Here is a 21589-nt window from a genome sequence, read left to right as displayed (position 1 = left end):
GAGTGTGGCTCTGGCAGAGGGCCATTTCAGACGGGGGGGACCTGGCGTACTTACCCCCGGAGCATCCCCCTTAATCCTGTTTGAATCGAGCTGTTTTCGAGTTGGAGGAGGAGGTGGTGGCGGCACCGAGCTGCCTGAGGAATGGATGAGCCGGGCAGCGCTGATCAGTAAGCCGGGAGGGGGCGGAGTATGTGCCGAAACAGCTGCAGCGCCTTCCCGCACCAATGTAATGCGCTGGTAATGTATGTAGTGGTGTGCCCAGCAGACACGGAGCTGAGCACACAGCTACATACATTACCAGTGCATTCAATCAAAGACAGCCCTGCAGGTGCCGCTGGCCGGTCCTGCGCCTACAGCGCACATGCGCTGTGGGCAAGGCACCGCCAGCACACACCTAGTTACGGCACTGAAAGCCGCACTTCCTAGTTAAGTCAACTGGAGTTGTACTTGGGTTAATTATACATCTGCTGATGTGTGAATTAACTCTGCTAAACCACCAACTGTACACGCATTTTCAACATTTTATATAATGAAATAAACTTGCATATATTATTGTTGGCTACTTTGATACTGTATATAAGCTTGGCTCATATTCCCAATGTATAATAAAAAGTGTGTAAGCATAACTAGACGGGAGTGTTATTTCTTAACTGACTGAAAAGGTATTGAATTAACATTTTAGGCCTACATTATTCATTCCAGCACCATGGACAGCCTCCAGTTAGTCTGCGCTAGTATAATGATTGGGGTGGAGAGATGATGTGAATCTCATTTGTACATATGTGCAAATGATGAAGTTCTCCATACTAGTACTGTATGTATCCAATATGAATGATCATTTACTAATGACACAAGTGCACATTTTAAATCTTGATTTTATATATATATATATATATATATATATATATATATATACATACACACACATTGCATTGAAAGGTTAGACCGCCTTCCTTTTGAAAATGTTTATTTTTATTGTGAACTATGTTATATTTCCATACCAATTAAATATTGAGCAGTAATCAACATAAATGTAGCAATGTATGAACTGTAAACAATGTTTGTATAAGTGACACTCTTACAGTATGAATTCTCAAATGATAGTTTTCTCATTTTTTAAGTATTATACATTACATGCTGAACTTGTATCTGCTTTAAACAGATGGTTCAGTTTTCTAATTTTTTGAAATACAATTAAAAATGTACAACTGTAAATATTTTATTTCAGTTATGGTCAACTATTCCAAATATATTTTTGCTTAGCCCAGTAGTATTGATTTCTTTATGTAGTGCAGATTCATTTTTACTATGAGTAATGACATTGGTTAACAGGGATAGCTACCACTCATAGCTATTATTCATAATAGACAATCTATTAGTTTTAGTCTAACTCAAGACTATTGACAGTAGTCAGCTAAGATGTACTATGCATTTGGAGGCTTCTGACACCTAGAAAAATTCTATTCATAGCTCTGTCAATTTTTCATTCGTCACAGGGTGGTTGCATTTAGAACTTTAAAGGTAAAAGAAAAATATTGAGCATTTGGTAGGAGTTTTTATTTTTACAAAACACATTTAATCTGTTATACTCAAACTGCCTAATTTTGTAAAATTCAAAATCTTATATACACATATATATATATATATATATATATAATTGTCACGAGTGATACAAAAATAAGTTTCACTATTAATCAATCTCATGCTTTCAGATGTTTTAGCACCAATGCAAAGTACAAATTAAACAAACAAGATAGTTTTAGTTACACATTACATATTGGGTTATATATTGACTATACATAATTTAGTTTATTGAATGTTTTTAACTTCTTTGATTATTATATGAGTGCATTATTTTAGATCTTTAGAAAGGTTGTTGGTGTTCGTTATGAATATAATATGGTGTTTTTAATAGGACAAGAAGGGGGAAATATATATATACAGTATATATATATATATATATATATATATATGTAATACAGGGGAGATAGATATATATATATATATATATATATATATATATTACAAATTGATATGTTCTGTGGGTGTCAGTATTCCTGACCCGGGTATATTTTACAAGCAAATGCAATGTCCATTGTCTGGTTATATGGGACCAAAACAAGACAAGTGTTTGGAGTTGGACATATGTCAACATTGGAATGTTTATAAGTATTATACATTACATGCTGAACTTGTATCTGCTTTAAACAGATGGTTCAGTTTTCTAATTTTTTGAAATACAATTAAAAATGTACAACTGTAAATATTTTATTTCAGTTATGGTCAACTATTCCAAATATATTTTTGCTTAGCCCAGTAGTATTGATTTCTTTATGTAGTGCAGATTCATTTTTACTATGAGTAATGACATTGGTTAACAGGGATAGCTACCACTCATAGCTATTATTCATAATAGACAATCTATTAGTTTTAGTCTAACTCAAGACTATTGACAGTAGTCAGCTAAGATGTACTATGCATTTGGAGGCTTCTGACACCTAGAAAAATTCTATTCATAGCTCTGTCAATTTTTCATTCGTCACAGGGTGGTTGCATTTAGAACTTTAAAGGTAAAAGAAAAATATTGAGCATTTGGTAGGAGTTTTTATTTTTACAAAACACATTTAATCTGTTATACTCAAACTGCCTAATTTTGTAAAATTCAAAATCTTATATACACATATATATATATATATATATATATATATATAATTGTCACGAGTGATACAAAAATAAGTTTCACTATTAATCAATCTCATGCTTTCAGATGTTTTAGCACCAATGCAAAGTACAAATTAAACAAACAAGATAGTTTTAGTTACACATTACATATTGGGTTATATATTGACTATACATAATTTAGTTTATTGAATGTTTTTAACTTCTTTGATTATTATATGAGTGCATTATTTTAGATCTTTAGAAAGGTTGTTGGTGTTCGTTATGAATATAATATGGTGTTTTTAATAGGACAAGAAGGGGGAAATATATATATACAGTATATATATATATATATATATGTAATACAGGGGAGATAGATATATATATATATATATATATTACAAATTGATATGTTCTGTGGGTGTCAGTATTCCTGACCCGGGTATATTTTACAAGCAAATGCAATGTCCATTGTCTGGTTATATGGGACCAAAACAAGACAAGTGTTTGGAGTTGGACATATGTCAACATTGGAATGTTTGTGTCTTCAGCTTGAGACAATTGTTCACCTTGTGCCTTAAATCCCAATAATCCAAGTTACACATTGTATTTTTATGTTATTTCTAATGCTCAAAATTAAGGCAACAGAGCACGCTACTGTTTCTTAGCATTTATGTATATTTTCTAATCTGACCCTTGTACTCATGAAATAGCTTATTCAGGAGTTCTGCAGCCTATGTAAACTGGAACCAGTCAATGGGGGTAATTCAGACCTGATCATAGCAGCAACTTTGTTAGCAGTTGGGCAAAACCATGTGCATTGCAGGTGTGGCAGATATAACATTTTCAGGGAGAGTTAGATTTGGGTGGGTTATATTGTTTCTATGCAGAGTAAATACTGTCTGCTTTGTTTTTACACAGCAATTTAGATTTTAGTTTGAACACACCCCACCCAAATCTAACTCTCTCTGCACATGTTATATCTGCCCCCCCCCCTGCAGTGCACATGGTTTTTCCCAACTGCTAACAAATTTGCTGCTACGATCAGGTCTGAATTATCCCCCATGTCAATTCAGCCTAGACAGCCTGGATGAAACATAGACTGCAGAAGTGCCAGGATGATCTGAATATAGCTCAGCCTCTAGATGCAGAGGGCGAGGCTCCTGAGTATGCTGATGTAATTGCTGTATTGGACCCTCTGCTGAATTGATCAATAACCTTAGCTAAGTATACAATAAATTCATATTTATATATTCACGTTGTTTGTTGAAGTACTTTTCTGGGAATCAACCAATCTGGGTCTCCTCGAACTTAACCCACCTGTAACAATAATGTATATATATATATATATATATGTGGGGCTGCACTTTATTCTGCAGCACTTGGACCTACCGGGCACCTACGCAAGAGTCCTGTTTTTTAACTTCAGATCAGTGTTCAACACAATTGTTCCCAGCATCCTGCTCATAACTACTCCGTCTAGGGATCCCAGAACCTACCTGCTACTGGATAATGGACTTCCTGTCAGACAAAAGCCAGGTGGTTAAAGCTGGGAAATTCTTGTCAAGTGTGCACACGATCAGCATCGGGGCCTCCCAGGGATGTGTACTCTCCCCCCTGCTCTTCTCTCTGTACACCAATGACTACTCCTCAGCGGGGCAATCTGCAAAAATCCTAACTTTTGCTGATGACATTGACCTTGACTTGAACCCACTTAAAACAGTACAGATGGTGGTGGACTTTACAAGGAAACCAATTGTCATGCCCCCACTCGTGATCACTGGCAGCACAATCCCATTGGTGGACTCCTACAAGTTCCTAGACTCTAAGATCTCCTGAGACCTAAAATGGTGGTCCAACACTGATACCACCGCAGGAAAGGTGCAACAGAGGTTGTTCTTCCTGAGGCAAGTCAGGAAATTCAACATCCCAGAGAAAATGCTGCTCCTCTTCTACTCTGCAATCATTGAGTCAGTACTAAGTTCCTCAATCATAGTCTGGTACACCTTAATCAACGAAAAAGACAGACGCAGGCTCCAAAGGGTGGTGAGGATGGCGGAAAAGATCATTGGAACCGACCTACCCTCTGTTCAGGACCTGTATCAATCCAGGCTCAAGAAATGCACAGAGAACATTACGGGTGACCATCTGCATCCAGGACATGACCTATTCCAACTGCTACCGTCAGGCAGGCGCTACAGGACCATCCCGGCCAAGTCTACTAGGTGCTCAAAATGCTTCTTTCCCGGAGCAGTTCACCAGCTGAACAAAGACTAGCATGCCCAAACAAGTTAACTGATAAAGTAACACTACTCTGTGCCCACAAAATTATGTATGTTGTGTGTTATAAGATATGCTGTATGATAATATGCTATATGCCCCCCTCTCATGTTGTTACTCAGCTGCTGCAATGTAAACCAAGTATACCTGGCCACTAAAGCTGATTCTGATACACACACACACACACACACACACACACTTAGGGGGAAATTTACTAAGCTCCCGATTTTGCCCGAGATGCCGTTTTTTCATCAAAGTGTCATCTCTGTAATTTACTAAACACTAATCACGGCAGAGATGAGGGCATTCGTAATTTTTTGCAAGTCCAAGTAAAAAATTACGAATGAATACACCATCGGTCAAAACGCGGCTGTTTAAGTATGAATCTCGGTCATTTACTAAGAAGTGCAAAGCAAAAAACAAACAAACACTGCCGTGAAAAATTACAACTCGTAAAAAAGTGCTAAAAAAAAACAGACCTTTTTTTTTTTATTCGTGATTGGATAGGCATGCACGGATCCATGAGATCCGTGCATGTATATCAGTGGGAAGGGGTGGGAAAGTGCTTATTTTTTCAAAAAAAATTGCGTGGGGTCCCCCCTCCTAAGCATAACCAGCCTCGGGCTCTTTGAGCCGATCCTGGTTGCAGAAATATGGGGAAAAAAATGACAGGGGTTCCCCCATATTTAAGCAACCAGCATCGGGCTCTGCGCCTGGTCCTGGTCCCAAAAATACGGGGGACAAAAAGAGTAGGGGTCCCCCGTATTTTTAAAACCAGCACCGGGCTCCACTAGCTGGACAGATAATGCCACAGCCGGGGGTCACTTTTATATAGTGCCCTGCGGCCGTGGCATCAAAAATCCAACTAGTTACTCCTGGCCGGGGTACCCTAGGGGGAGTGGGGACCCCTTCAATCAAGGGTTCCCCCCCCCCAGCCACCCAAGGGCCAGGGGTGAAGCCCGAGGCTGTCCCCCCCATCCAATGGGCTGCGGATGGGGAGGCTGATAGCCTTTGTTGTAAAAGAAAAGATATTGTTTTTAGTAGCAGTACTACAAGGCCCAGCAAGCCTCCCCCGCATGCTGGTACTTGGAGAACCACAAGTACCAGCATGCGACGGAAAAACGGGCCCGCTGGTACCTGTAGTACTACTACTAAAAAAATACCCAAAAAAAGACAAGACACACACACCGTGAAAGTATAATTTTATTACATACATACACACATACATACATACTTACCTTAAGTTCCCACGCAGGTCGGTCCTCTTCTCCAGTAGAATCCAAGGGGTACCTGTTGAAGAAATTATACTCACGAGATCCAGGGGTCCAGGCTCCTCGGGAAATCCAGGGGTAATCCACGTACTTGAAAAAAAAAAAAAACGGTGTCCCGACCACGAACTGAAAGGGGACCCATGTTTGCACATGGGTCAACTTTCCACGAATGCCAGAAACCCACTTTGACTTCTGTCTAAGTGGGTTTCTTCAGCCAATCAGGGAGCGCCACGTTGTAGCACTCTCCTGATCAGCTGTGTGCTCCTGTCCTCACTGACAGGCAGCACACGGCAGTGTTACAATGTAGCGCCTATGCGCTACATTGTAACCAATGCTGGGAACTTTCTGCTCAGCGGTGACGTCACTTTAGGTCAACCGCAGGGCAGAAAGTTCCCATCATTGGTTACAATGTAGCGCATAGGCGCTACATTGTAACACTGCCGTGTGCTGCCTGTCAGTGAGGACAGGAGCACACAGCTGATCAGGAGAGTGCTACAACGTGGCGCTCCCTGATTGGCTGAAGAAACCCACTTAGACAGAAGTCAAAGTGGGTTTCTGGCATTCGTGGAAAGGTGACCCATGTGCAAACATGGGTCCCCTTTCAGTTCGTGGTCGGGACACCGTTTTGTTATTTTTTTCAAGTACGTGGATTACCCCTGGATTTCCCGAGGAGCCTGGACCCCTGGATCTCGTGAGTATAATTTCTTCAACAGGTACCCCTTGGATTCTACTGGAGAAGAGGACCGACCTGCGTGGGAACTTAAGGTAAGTATGTATGTATGTGTGTATGTATGTAATAAAATTATACTTTCACGGTGTGTGTGTCTTGTCTTTTTTTGGGTATTTTTTTAGTAGTAGTACTACAGGTACCAGCGGGCCCGTTTTTCCGTCGCATGCTGGTACTTGTGGTTCTCCAAGTACCAGCATGCGGGGGAGGCTTGCTGGGCCTTGTAGTACTGCTACTAAAAACAATATCTTTTCTTTTACAACAAAGGCTATCAGCCTCCCCATCCGCAGCCCATTGGATGGGGGGGACAGCTTTGGGCTTCACCCCTGGCCCTTGGGTGGCTGGGGGGGGACCCCTTGATTGAAGGGGTCCCCACTCCCCCAGGGTACCCCGGCCAGGAGTGACTAGTTGGATTTTTGATGCCACGGCCGCAGGGCACTATATAAAAGTGACCCCCGGCTGTGGCATTATCTGTCCAGCTAGTGGAACCCAGTGCTGGTTTTAAAAATACGGGGGACCCCTACTCTTTTTGTCCCCCGTATTTTTGGGACCAGGACCAGGCGCAGAGCCCGATGCTGGTTGCTTAAATATGGGGGAACCCCTGTCATTTTTTTTCCCATATTTCGGCAACCAGGATCGGCTCAAAGAGCCCGAGGCTGGTTATGCTTAGGAGGGGGGACCCCACTAAATTTTTTTTTAAAATTTTACAGTGTTTAATTTAAAAAAAAAAAAAAATAGAACCCCAGCACGGATCACACAGATCCGGCCGAGATTAATTGTAAAAAAGTCGGCAGTGTTTTGCTAATCACTGCCGTAAAAAACACAAAAAAAACACGAATGACATCGACATCGGAAGAAAAGAAAAACCCGAATACGACAGCTTAGTAAATCCATCGTAACAAATTCAAAAAGTTGCTGTTTTACACTTTCGATGTCATTCGTGATTGAACTTTGACCTGAAACGGGAAAATACGAATCTTAGTAAATTTACCCCTTAGAGAGAGAATTATCTGAAATGTTACTCATTCATGCACTGTAGGGAGTAACTTTTGTCTATGAGGCTACAAAAAGTATTTGGATTTCTGGTAAAACAGGTACACTTATTATTGTTTATCTATTTGTTGGTTACCTATTATCTGTAGGTTCATTACTTAACCAAGTGTGACCCACAGTGCAAAAGTTTTTCTTCATATTTTTTTTCAGTGCGTGCTATGCTAAATACTTTCCACCTGCCACTGCAGGACACACCCCTGAGTGCTAATTGATATGTTCCTAGGTGGAGGTAGACACATCCTTCGTGGGAACGTGTTGGACCCCTCAATGGCATGATGCATGAATATTCTGCTGCCAACTAAAATCTTGCTGAAAGTAGTTTTCAAAAGAAGGCAACTATGAGTTACAGTATACCGTTCATACGCAATATCATGGTTAAACAAAGTACTGTATCATATGCAGTATTGTAGGGGGATAATTCAATTGTTATTGCGACCCAATCTCCCATCCAAAGTCACGGGAGATTGCAGGAACGATACTCAATTCATGCATATAGCAGCTAACCCCAATTAAAGTAATGGGCACAATCATGAATAAGTGCAGTTTTGGGCTCCCAAATGGGTCACTTTTTGCACATTTCAGCTTGCTAGCTCTGGGGGCTGTGCGCTAAAATGTACTGCACAGTATCTCCCCACGGCTCAGCATGCCCAAACAGAGCAACAATTGAATTGCTCAGTTTGGCATGTTCTAGTGGCGGTCACGTGGAGACACAACTGAATTCCCCCCATAATGTCAGGGCAGTGTTATTAATACTACATTTGAAAATGTACTAATTAAGTTCTATTAAAAACAAACATCAAATGGTAGTTTGCAAACCAGATTGGTTTTGCCTTGTAAATGATTGCCACTTTATAAAATATGGGCATTCTTGCACAAACTCCCACACCTCTGACTTCTCGTACCCTATTACATTTACCCCTATATTGATTCAAACATGTTTAAAGTCTTTTTCTGTTGTCTTACTCTGCTGAAAGTTTGTTCCACTCACCAAATCTACTCTTTCTATAACATTACTACATACAGTATCACTTTCAGCCCTCACCATGTTAAAAGCATGTGCTCCTGTTATACAAAATAATTACACTTTGAACCTTTTTGAAACATGTACATAAATAACTAAACTCATTCATACCATGTTACTCCCCACACTGCCTTGCCATTTTCAGCATTACTTTGGGGGCAATTCAGACTTTATTGTAGCTGTGCTAAATTTAGGACAGATATGATCAGAAACACAGACATGCGGGGGGTTGCCCAGCACAGGGCTAGCCCACCGCACATGTCTGGCCCGACCCCCGTCACAGAAGTGCAAAAGCATCGCACAGCAGCGATGCTTTTGCACTTCAGGAGTAGCTCCCGGCCAGCACAGTTTTTGTGTGCTGGCCGGGAGCTAAATGTCGCTGCCCGGGTCGCAGCGGCTGCGTGTGACGCCACGCCTGCATTGGCCGGACCACGCTGCCTAAATGGCTGCATAACGCCGCCATGCTGCCCCCTCCCACCCAGCGACAGCCTCTGCCTGTCAATCAGGCAGAGGCCATCGCTGGGCTCCAACAGCCGTCGGCTGTCAGCCATGCACTGTGGCGTCGGCGCATGCGCACTTTAGAACTGATCAGCTCCTGTGCGAATTCGCACAGCACCGATCAGGTCTGAATGAGGCCCTTTGTGCAGTAGTGCTTCCCACAATGACTGCAAGTGGAGAATAAAGTGATCATGTCTGTAAGCTGGCCATACAGTAGACCAACTTTCATCCAACTAGTTGGTTGGTAACAATGAATATCTGGAAATGTACAGTATGAGAGCAAATGACAAACAGTAATTTGCTCCCAAACCCAGAAAGAGGACAAAAACTGTTCAGATTCATGGCGGTATGTAATGGAGTCCAAGATCGCTGGTGGTGCGGGATGCCGGCCGATCTTGGATACTTTTTTAAAGGGGCAAACACTTACAAGGCAAAACCATGGTGGTCATTCCGAGTTGTTCGCTCGGTAAATTTCTTCGCATCGCAGCGATTTTCCGCTTAGTGCGCATGCGCAATGTTCGCACTGCGACTGCGCCAAGTAAATTTGCTATGAAGATTGGTATTTTACTCACGGTATTACGAGGTTTTTTCTTCGTTCTGGTGTTCATAATGTGATTGACAGGAAGTGGGTGTTTCTAGGCGGAAACTGGCCGTTTTATGGGAGTGTGTGAAAAAACGCTACCATTTCTGGGAAAAATGCGGGAGTGGCTGGAGAAACGGAGGAGTGTCTGGGTGAACGCTGGGTGTGTTTGTGACGTCAAACCAGCAACGACAAGCACTGAACTGATCGCACTGGAAGAGTAAGTCTCGAGCTACTCAGAAACTGCACAGAGAAGTCTTTTCGCAATATTGCAAATCTTTCGTTCGCAATTTTGATAAGCTAAGATTCACTCCCAGTAGGCGGCGGCTTAGCATGTGCAATGCTGCTAAAAGCAGCTTGCGAGCGAACAACTCGGAATGACCCCCCATGTCTTAAATGTAACTGCCTCTTTAAAAAAAAAGTCAGAGATCGTCCGGCATCCGCACCTGCAGCGGTCTTGGACTCCATTACATCCCGTCAATATTGTTTAAATCAAACAGATTTATCCACCTTGTCTTAATAACCTTTTTTGGAGTGAGTTTGGTGCAAATAGCTTATTGCCATTTGCTTCCATACATAACCAGATTGTCATTTCACCCAACCAACTAGTTGGATGGTTGGATGAAAGTTGACCTAGAGTAGACTTTATATGGCTGAAAAGTTATCACCCAGAGTACACAGGATGTCTCTGGATGGTATACACCAGTATTAATGTGTCTCTTGCATTGGTAGTCCATGTAGCTGTGCTAAGGTTAAGTGGTCAAGTTGTTTCAGCTTCTGATGGAATAACCATTCCTTTTTAAATTCCATCTAAGAGAAGGTAAGGGATGCAGTTAAACTGCCGGCAGTCGGGATCCTGGTGGTCAGGATACCTACGCCAGAATCCAGACTGCCGACAATGCCGACTGCCGGAATCCCGGCTCACAGGGGCTTTTCCCACTTGTGGGTGTCCACAACACCCATAGAGTGGGAATAGAACCTGTGGCAAGCACAGCAAGCCACCGAACCCACAGCATGGCGAGTGCAGCGCTGGGCCTGCTTCTGGCATACTGACGGCCGGGATGCCGTTGTCTGTGTATTGACTGATGACATCCCGGCTGTTGGTAATTTATACTGATCCCTAAGGTATAAGCAGGGAGAGCTCAGTTGTAGCACATTGCCTTTTTAGGGAGCTGCATTTCTTTTTAATAATGTTTACTGTAAACAGAATATAAATATATACATACATAAAACGAGCTAGCACTGCTTCTAAATATTTTTACCGATTTGTTCTTATTAAATACAAGAGGATTTAGATGTACAAAAATGTATACAGCTAATCAAGAATATTTTAAATGACTCCTGTATAAAGCTGTAGAATTATATGCAAAGTGTACCTCTCTCAAAAATATTATGTAAAAATATAAAACAAATATTATATACGACATGATTGATAAATATACAGTATATATATATATATACACACACACACACACACACACACACACACACACACACACACACACACACAAAGGTAGGCAAAGCAGGTGGCACTCACAGGGCTGTAATAATACCCTACTTAATATACACCCTCTGACAAAGTCCTTTGATGACAAAACGCATTAGACGTGGCCGACGGGATGCTTGGACGTGGTGACGTCAGATGCCACTCACAGTGCTGTGATTGAATTGAGTGGCGTTTTTAAATAACCAGGACTCTAATGAAAGCTGGGTGTCATATCTACTACCATCTGGAGGTATTGGAGATGTGTCCTGGGGCTTAGAGATGGTTTACCATATCTGCTGATTAATACTTAGATATAAGTTATCAGATGTTTTAAGTAAAGTGTTACTATCAAATGCTCATATGTGCATCCTCCATTTTCTCTTTTATGTACTGTGAATCTGCTTATTGTGTGGTGGAGAGGAAGGAGCACACTAATGGATTAAGCGTGTAGACTTACTGCTTATATATTTATATTTATATTGTCAGCCATTGGTCAGGGATCCGGTCTGTGGAAACACTCCCTTTGTTGAACTCACACCTTTTTGAAGGTGAGGGAGTATACATATCTACATCACTTACCGGACACTCTTTTCACTGATGGAATTATTAAGAAATTGTCTATGTATAACATTTTTGAAAGATCTTATGTAAATGATTTTTTATGAACAAACATTGAAAAACATTGGAAAGCAGGTAAATCTACCATTTAACTAACAATTTCCATAAGCATTTTCCTATCTATACTTTACTCTTTATAAATACCATGCTCCACAAACTGTTTTTCCTCATAGCACTTCATGGTTTCCTCTATAAAATGACATCGTCCTTCACTGTTCCTGTTATGTATCGCTCTGTACACATTGCAGCCTCATTAATCCACTCCCCTCTTATTAACACTCATGAGCTTTTAACCTATCTATGTACACTAACTGTCACATCCTCTACCTGTCACCATAAGAAACTATCACACACCTCCCCCAACTATACCTATCTCTCTCTTCTTCTGCTTCTACTAGCTGGTGACATATCCCCAAATCCAGGTCCCATCCACATACCACGCTCACATTCAGCTGATTCACAACGGAATATAAAATCAACAAACCTTATCAACATCACTTGTCTCCCATCTACCTCCAAGTCACTAAAATTTGCTTTATGGAATGCACGCTCTGTTTGCAACAAATTAACAGCTATTCATGACCTTTTCATAGCAAAAAAATTCAATATGCTGGCTATAACAGAAACCTGGCTCACACAATCAGACATTGCCTCCCCTGCAGCACTGTCACATGGTGGCCTCCACTTCACACACACCCCCAGGCCTGGTAACATCAATGGAGGTGGTGTTGGAATATTACTGTCCAAATCTTACACGCACATCGTTTTACCACCTGTTCCCTCACTCACATTTACATCCTTTGAAGTACACTCTATTAGGATTTTCACCCCTTTCTCTCTGCGTGTTGCAGCTATCTATCGCCCACCTGGGCAACCCAAAAAGTTTCTGGAAGATTTCTCTGCTTGGCTCCCTCACTTTCTATCCTCTGACATCTCCACCATCATTATGGGTTATTTCAATCTATTGACAGTCCACAATCTCCCCATGCCTCTAAACTACTCTCTCTAACCTCCTCTCTTGGCCTCTCCCAATGGACTGACTCCCCTACTCATCAGGAGGGCCACTGCCTTGATCTTGTATTCACCAGACTATGCTCTGTTTCTGAACTCACTAACACTCCTTTCCCTCTCTCAGATCACAACCTTATCACATGCATGCTCTCCTCCATTACTTCAAACTCCATGTCCCTAAAGTCTACAAGGACACCTTTTACCCGCAGAAATATTAACGCTATTAATTTTCAACAACTATCTACCTCTCTGCAACCACTGCTCTCACCAATTTCTACATTCACCTCTCCAGAGACTGCTGTGTCACACCTTAACCAAACTCTAGTAACAGCACTTGATGAAGTGGCTCCAGCTACCCATCACACTCCACGTAGACTTAGATGTCAACCGTGGCACTCTAAATACACTAGACCAGGCCTGGCCAACCTGTGGCTCTCCAGATGTTGTGAAACTACACATCCCAGCATGCCCTGCCACAGTTTTAGCATTCCCTAATAGCAAAACTGTGGCAAAGCATGATGGGACTTGTAGTTTTACAACAGCTGGAGAGCCACAGGTTGGCCAGGCCTGCACTAGACACTTACAAAAACTCTCACGTAAAGTTGAACGCCAGTGGCGTAAATCTCGTAGTTCAAGTGACTTTCTCACATATAAGACCACCTACCACTCTTATCGTAATGTTCTGGACACTGCCAAACAAACATATTTTCAATCTCTCATCTCTGCTCAAGCCTCTAACCCCAAGCGACTTTTTAATACATTTAAATCACTTCTTGTCCCTCCCTCACCTAACCCACCAGCCACTGTCAGTGCACAAGATCTTGCTTCCTATTTCATGGACAAGATTGACAAGATCCGAAATGAAATGGTATGCTCTTCCACAGCAAGTGACCTGCTCAATTCCCTGCCTGAACCCTCTAACACCTTCTGTTCCTTTGATCCTACAAATGAAGATGAAGTATCTGCACTCTTTTCATCTGCCTACTCTAATACCTCTCCCCTTGACTCTATACCCTCACAAATTAGTAAAGCTCTGTCTACTGTGCTCATCCCAACCTTAACGAAAATCTGTAATCTCTCCCTGTCTACTGTTTTCTTTCCTTCTCTATACAAGCATGCAGTGATTACTCCCATTCTGAAAAAACAAAACTCTGACCCGAACTCTCTCTCTAACTACCGTCCCATCTCTCAGCTCCCATGCCCCTCCAAGGTACTGGAGAGACTTGCCTACACTCGCCTCACACACTTTCTTAACTCACACAGCCTACTGGACCCACTTCAGTCAGGATTTCGTGCCCAACACTCCACAGAGACAGCACTGACTAAGGTAGTGAATGATTTGGTCACTGCTAAATCTAAAGGACATTACTCTCTACTTATTCTCCTTGATCTCTCTGCTGCTTTTGACACTGTTGACCACTCTCTTCTCATACAAACACTACAATCCCTAGGTATTCAGGACACAGCCCTTTCTTGGTTCTCATCCTACCTATCTAATCGCTCCTTCAGTGTTCGTTTCTCTGATTCCACCTCTCCTTCGCTACCTCTCTCAGTTGGAGTACCGCAAGGCTCAGTCCTAGGTCCTCTGCTTTTCTCTATCTATACCACATCTCTTGGCAAACTAATCAACTTTTTCGGATTTCAGTACCATCTGTATGCGAATGATGCTCAAATCTACCTATACTCCCCTGATTTGTCACCATCTGTATTGGGCCGTGTCACTGAATGCCTTTCTGCCATTTCATCTTGGATGACATCTCGCCACCTCAAACTTAATATTTCCAAAACAGAATTAATTATATTTCCACCGGCCAATAGTAGTTTCCAACCTGATATCTCTATCACTGTTGAGAACTCTGCAATCACCCCTACCCCACAAGCTCGCTGCCTAGGTGTCATTCTTGACTCTGAACTGTCCTTTGTTACCCACATTCAATCTGTCTCAAGATCATGTTACATACATCTAAGAAACATATCCAAAATATGCCCTTATCTTACACAAGACACAGCAAAAACTCTAATCCATGCTCTCATTATCTCCCGCATTGATTATTGTAATAGTCTCCTGACCGGTCTTCCCAAACATAGGCACTCACCACTACAATCCATTTTGAATGCAGCTGCGAGGCTAATCTTCCTTGCCAGACGTTCATCGTCTGCAGATCCGCTCTGTCAGTCCCTCCATTGGTTACCGGTATTCTACCGTATTAAATATAAAATACTTTTACTCACATACAAGGCTATTAACCAAACTGCACCAACATACATCTCTTCACTCATCTCAAAATATCTCCCTACCCGACATCTCCGCTCTGCACAAGATCTACGTCTCTCATCCACACGCATTACTTGTTCACACTCAAAATTACAGGACTTTATCCGGGCTTCACCCACTCTGTGGAATGCCCTCCCACGCACAGTAAGACTCGCCTCTAGTCTCCAAACCTTTAAATGTTCCCTGAAAACTCACCTCTTCAGACAAGCCTATCAAATTCCAGACCCACCCACATAACCTTCAGTGCTTCCCTATCTTATTACATCCTCTGTAGAGTATTCATAACATCACATATCTTGTCTTTCTTTAGTCTCACACCCTCCTGACACTTGGATAACTTTGTGGGGTATCATCATACAACCCATTAAGAACCTAGCAATCTGGTGGACCATTATGCAATAGGTAGCATCTATCCTTGTGTATCTATGCCTATTTCCCTATAGATTGTAAGCTTGCGAGCAGGGCCTTCCTACCTCTATGTCTGTCTGTTTTTGCCCAGTTTTGTTCTATTACTGTTGTTCTAATTGTAAAGCGCAACGGAATATGCTGCGCTATATAAGAAACTGTTAATAAATAAAATAATAAATAAATGAATATTTTGTTATTAAATATTTTATTCTAATTGGCCTTGGGCCATTTGTTTGGGTGACTTTCTGGTGAGGGGTTATCCATTTTAGGAACCCAGAAAATCCTGGGTCCTATTGGGAAGGACTTCTGTCAAATCTATACAATCAATACAGCGCACTCAGGAATTGTGTTTTCTGATATATATATATATATATATAGCAGCAGAAAGTCTACACACCTAATCCATAAGTGTCCTCGTTTTATATATATTTATATATATATATATATATATGTCCATTTATGATGACGTCACTTTAGGGTGCCATGGCCGGACAGTGGGAACCAGCCAGCATGCGTTTTCATGCACAGTGGTGAGGGATATAAGGTAAGAAGCTACATGTTATTATTTGATGTATCCTGAAGACAATGTAATATTTAAATGTTGATACCTCAGTTTGTTGTCAAGTCACTTTAGTTCTCCCAGCTGTGAGTGCCACATCTCTCTTTATATATATATATATATATATATATATATATATATATTTATTGGTGTGGTCCAGCTCTCCCAGTAGACAAGGCACCTGTACTGGGTGCCCGCACAATGTAGTAGACGCGCAAAGGGATAGGGTGCAGCACTCCTTGTGACTGTGATATGTAGTGTTTATTACAGTCACTTGGAGTGTTGCACCCTATCCCTTTGTGTGTATGTATGTACAGTAGATAGATAGATAGATAGATAGATAGATAGATAGATAGATAGATAGAAAAGGCAAAAAAGGAAATTGACTCACTGATTGACTCATCACAAAATCTCTTAAACTACAAGGCTTACAAGCTTGAAATTTCGCAGGTAGATTCTACTTAGGTCCCAGGTGCTTGCTAAAAAACAGTTTTACAAATGTCACTGTCCATCCACAGAAATCGCAAAAAAGGATGTGCGTATGCAGGGGTGTATCTAGGGCCCCAGGCAAAGTAAGGGACTGGCGCCCACCCCCCCATATTTAAAATGGGGAAGGCCAAAAAAGAGTGTGGCCACACAATAGTACCCACAATTCAAATTATACCACATGGTAGTGCCCCTTACTCATATTACACCGCACAGTAGTGTCCGCCATTCACGTTATGCCACACAGTAGTATGCCTTATACATGTTATGCCACACAGTAGTACCCCTTATACATGTTACGCCACGTGTGTGTATATATACCATACTGGCTATGGGGGTTAGGTGGGGGGGGGGTGGCAGTGGTTTGGGGGACGTTGGCCGATTGGGGAGGGAAGGGGGAATACACTGGACTAACAGGGTGAGAGACATTGGGATGGTGGAGGGGGAGACACTGGTATAGGTGAGGGTTGGTTAGATGGGGAGACACTTGGCTGGGAAAGGGGATGGAAGCACTGACCTGGGGTTGCTTGCCTGGCCCTCTCACTGCAGCACTGCTATAAATGTCCTGAGTGTGAGTGGTCACTCAGCCCAGTAGTAGGTATTGGTTTCAGTGAAAGACACAAATAGAGGAGGGGATGTAGTTGCTTTATTGGCAGTTGGGACCCCGGCGGTCAGGATACCGATGCTGGAAACCCGACCACTTACAATTGTTGGCAGCCGGAATGCCGCCACACAGGGGCTATTCCCAATCGTGGGTGTCCTTGACACCTATAGAGTGGGAATAAACCTTTGGAGAGCACAGAGAGCCCACAAATGGGCTCATTCGCGCTTGCCCCCTCCCCCCCCCGATAGCATCCTGGTGGCTGGGACCTCCTGGATACCAACCATCTGCATTACAGACCTAACCATAGAGGTGGTGTGTATTACACCATACTGACCCTGGCACACAGCAGGTGGGGCCCCAGGGTTGTGTGTATGTATATAGGTGTCCCCCCAGGTGTGTGTGCAGGTGTGCCCCCCCCCCTTATCTCCCAGGTGTGTGTTTTATGTGTGTTTGTAGGTGTGGGGCCCCCAAGTGTGAGTGTGTATGTGCAAGTGTGGTCCTCCGTCCCTGATGTGTTTAAAGGTGTGGTCTCCAGATGTGTGTGTCAGGTGTGGCCCCCCAACCCACATGTCTATATGCTGGTGTGGCCCCCCAGGTGTATGGTGTGCACATTCAGATCGGTGCTTGCCTTGGTGAAGTAGAGCAGCCACAGCTTGTTCAGCTGCTACTTGGAAGCCACCATTCACCTGCTGCTGCGCAAAGCTCTGTTTCTGTGTCACGGCCCCTCCATGACGGGGAAGTGCTGCACTGCTGCGGCTGGTACCGGGGAAGGTGGTGCACAGCACGAGGAGCTGCGCAGCGCCGGTAAGGACGGTGCTGCTGTACTCCCTCTCAATCTGCTGTACTGGCACTGATGTCACCACTGCCTGTACTGCTCCCAGCGCTCTGCTATGTACATACAGGCAGGGAGAGGAGCAGGACTGCAGGAGCACTGTACTGCAGCATCGTGACTGACTTGGTGTAGGAGAAGCAGTGGGTACAGGGCCCCTGTGACAGCCTGTGCCCCATAACAACCACATCCCCTGCACCCATGGTAGTTACGCCACTGCTTACATAGACTAGGCACTAGACAATTACCTGTTTGCACCAGAGACATGCAGCACAGCAGTCACTCTGTGTAATTAGCGCTGATGTCTGGCACCGCACTTCAGTGAAGCAGCTCTAAGTAAAACTACAGCTCCCAGCATCCGTTGCTGCCAGGAGATCCCGGGAGCAAGGGCTGCTGGGAGTTGTAGTTTTAGAACTGCTTCACTGAAGTGCGGTGCCAAACATCGGCGCTAATTACACTGAGTGACTGCTGTGCTGCATTCCTCCGTAATGAACAAGTAACTGCCTAGTGCCTAGTCTATGTAAGTCTACCACTTGGCCACTGGTGGCACCTCCAGGTGGTGCCCCTCTTCAGCCGGTGAGTGCCATCCTGGCCAATGGGTAGATACGCCCCTGTATGTATGTATCTCTGTATGTATGTATGTATGTATGTATGTATGTATGTATGTATGTATGTGTACATACAATATATGTGTGTTCCAGCATAACTCCGGAATGCCTGCAGCAATTTACAGCAAACTTGGTACACACATGAATTACAATCTGGGAACAAACACTGTGTGGATAACACACCTCTAGCGGTGGGACAGCGGCACAGAGTATTTAAGCAGACAGCATAACTCTGGAATGCCTAGAACAATTTACACCAAACTTGCCTACACATATGACTTACAATCTGGGAACAAACACTGTGGGGGCAAGACACCCCTAGCACCCCTTGGGGTGGGACAGTAGCACAGAGTATTTCAGGAGACAGCATAACTCCGGAATGCCTGGACCAATTTACACCAAACTTGGTACACCTATGACATACAATCTGGGAACAAACACTGTGGGGGGAAGATACCCTTAGCACCCCTAGAGGTGCGGCAGCAGCACAGAGTATTTCAGCAGACAGCATAACTCTGGAATGCCTGGAGCAATTTACACCAAACTTGCCTACACATATGACTTACAATCTGGGAACAAACACTGTGGGGGTAAGACACCCCTAGCATTCCTAGGGGTGGGACAGTAGCACAGAGTATATCAGGAGACAGCATAACTTCAGAATGCCTGGACCAATTTACACCATACTTGCCTGCACATATGATTTATAATCTGGGAACAAACACTATGTGAGTAAGACACCCTTAGCGTCCCTAGGGGTGGGCCAGCAGCACAGACTATATCAGGACTTGCATGATATGTCAATGACGACAGGGCTACATGTGAAAGTGGCAGTGACATGATGTGAGGAGGGGAATTAAGGTAACAGGAAGCCACACACTGAGAATTATATAGTGGGAGGAGAAGGGTCCCAGGCAGCACATATATAAGGAGATGCATGATATGTCAGGCAGGACAGGGCTGCATGTGCCAGGGGCAGTGACATGATGTGAGGAGGGGAATGGAGGTAGCACAAACCCACACACTGACAGTTATATACAGTAGCGGAAGTAGCAGGGTCCCCCAGCAACACAGAGTATATCAGGAGATGCATAATGTGCTGCGCTATATAAGACACTGTAAATAAATTGATCATTTCACAGGGGCACTGACATGATGTGAGGAGGGGAATGGAGGCAGCAAAAAGCCACAGACTGAGAGTTGTATAATGGCAAGAGCAGGGTACCTTGGGGGACCAAAAAGGGATCCGACCACTACATAAAGTGGGTCAGTGAAGCAAGATATGCCTATATACTAGATCTCCAACCAACGTAAATTAACGGACTACTATAATTCTAATTTACCATCCTAATCCCATAGCAAATCATGGGTATTCAGCTAGTATATTTATATTTATACTGTACAGTGGCGGAACTAGTGAGTGGTGGGCCCAGGTTGTGGAGTGCTGCATATGCAGGGAATAGGTCGGAATGCACAGCATAAGTGTGAATGAGTGGGCTGAGATTCCGAAGGGTCTTTATTAACCTTAGCCCATGCCAGAACTGCAGTGCATGAAGGTTCCTCCTTGTCTCCACCCGCTGGATGGATGCAGAGAGGATGAGCCAGGGAATCAAAGAAATAAGAAGGGAGAAGTGAGGGGGGCCTTCGTCCTCCTCCTTTCCTGGGGTGAAGTGGATAGCAGTCACCGTTTACCATTCTATATGAACATCATATAATACAGCCAGTATAAGTGTCCGCAATGTACTAAAGACAGCATTAGTGGCCATCATATACTACAGACAGTATCAGTGACTGCAATATACAGTACCACAGACAGCATTAGTGACCATCATTTATTACAGACAGTAACAGTGACCGCAATGTACTACAGATAGCATTATTGATCATCATATACTACAGGCCGTATCAGTGACTGCAATGTACTACAGACAGCATTAGTAACCATCATATACTACAGACAGCATTAGTGACACCCATATATTACAGACACCATTAGTGTCCACCATATACTATAGACACCATTAGTGACTCCCATATACTATACACAGCATTAGTGATTACCATATACAACAGACAGTATCATTGATCTACATATATAGGTTTCTCCTCATCTCTATCTGCGGTGGCCTGAGAGAGGTAAAGAGGATGAGCTAGGAAATCATAGAAAAGATGGGAGAGGTGAGGGGGGTGTAGCCAGCCTTTCTGGGAAAGTCTTATTATGGCGAACCCCATCCTAGTGGATAGCAGTCACCGTTTACCGTCCTATATGAACACCATATAATACAGCCAGTATGAGTGTCCACAATGTACTACAGACAGCATTAGTGACCGTCATATACTACAGACAGTATCTGTGACTGCAATGTACTACAGACAGCATTAGTGACCATCATAAAGTACAGACAGTATCAGTGACCACAATGCATTACAGACAGCATTAGTTACCATCATATACTACAGACAGCATTAGTGACCATCATAAACTACAGACAGTATCAGTGACTGCAATATACAGTACCACAGACAGCATTAGTGACCATCATTTATTACAGACAGTATCAGTAACCGCAATGTACTACAGACAGCATTAGTGACCATCATATACTACAGACAG

General features: G+C 43.1%; 2 protein-coding genes across 3 annotated transcripts in view; one reads left to right on the top strand and one right to left on the bottom strand.

The window, feature by feature from the left end:
- Positions 1-21589, bottom strand: part of PTCHD1 (patched domain containing 1) — a 355724-nt gene that overhangs the window by 307543 nt on the left and 26592 nt on the right. The window lies entirely within an intron of this gene.
- LOC135049844 (uncharacterized) lies at positions 14927-15765 on the top strand (the record flags this gene model as incomplete). Its single annotated transcript, XM_063955776.1, has 1 exon — positions 14927-15765. A coding segment is annotated over one exon (792 nt), but the record flags the coding sequence as incomplete, so codon positions are not given.

The sequence above is a fragment of the Pseudophryne corroboree genome, chromosome 2, assembly GCF_028390025.1.
Source record: "Pseudophryne corroboree isolate aPseCor3 chromosome 2, aPseCor3.hap2, whole genome shotgun sequence".
NCBI lineage: Eukaryota > Metazoa > Chordata > Amphibia > Anura > Myobatrachidae > Pseudophryne > Pseudophryne corroboree.
The sequence above is the reverse complement of the archived record's forward strand: the minus strand, read 5'-3'. Positions and strand labels throughout refer to the sequence as shown.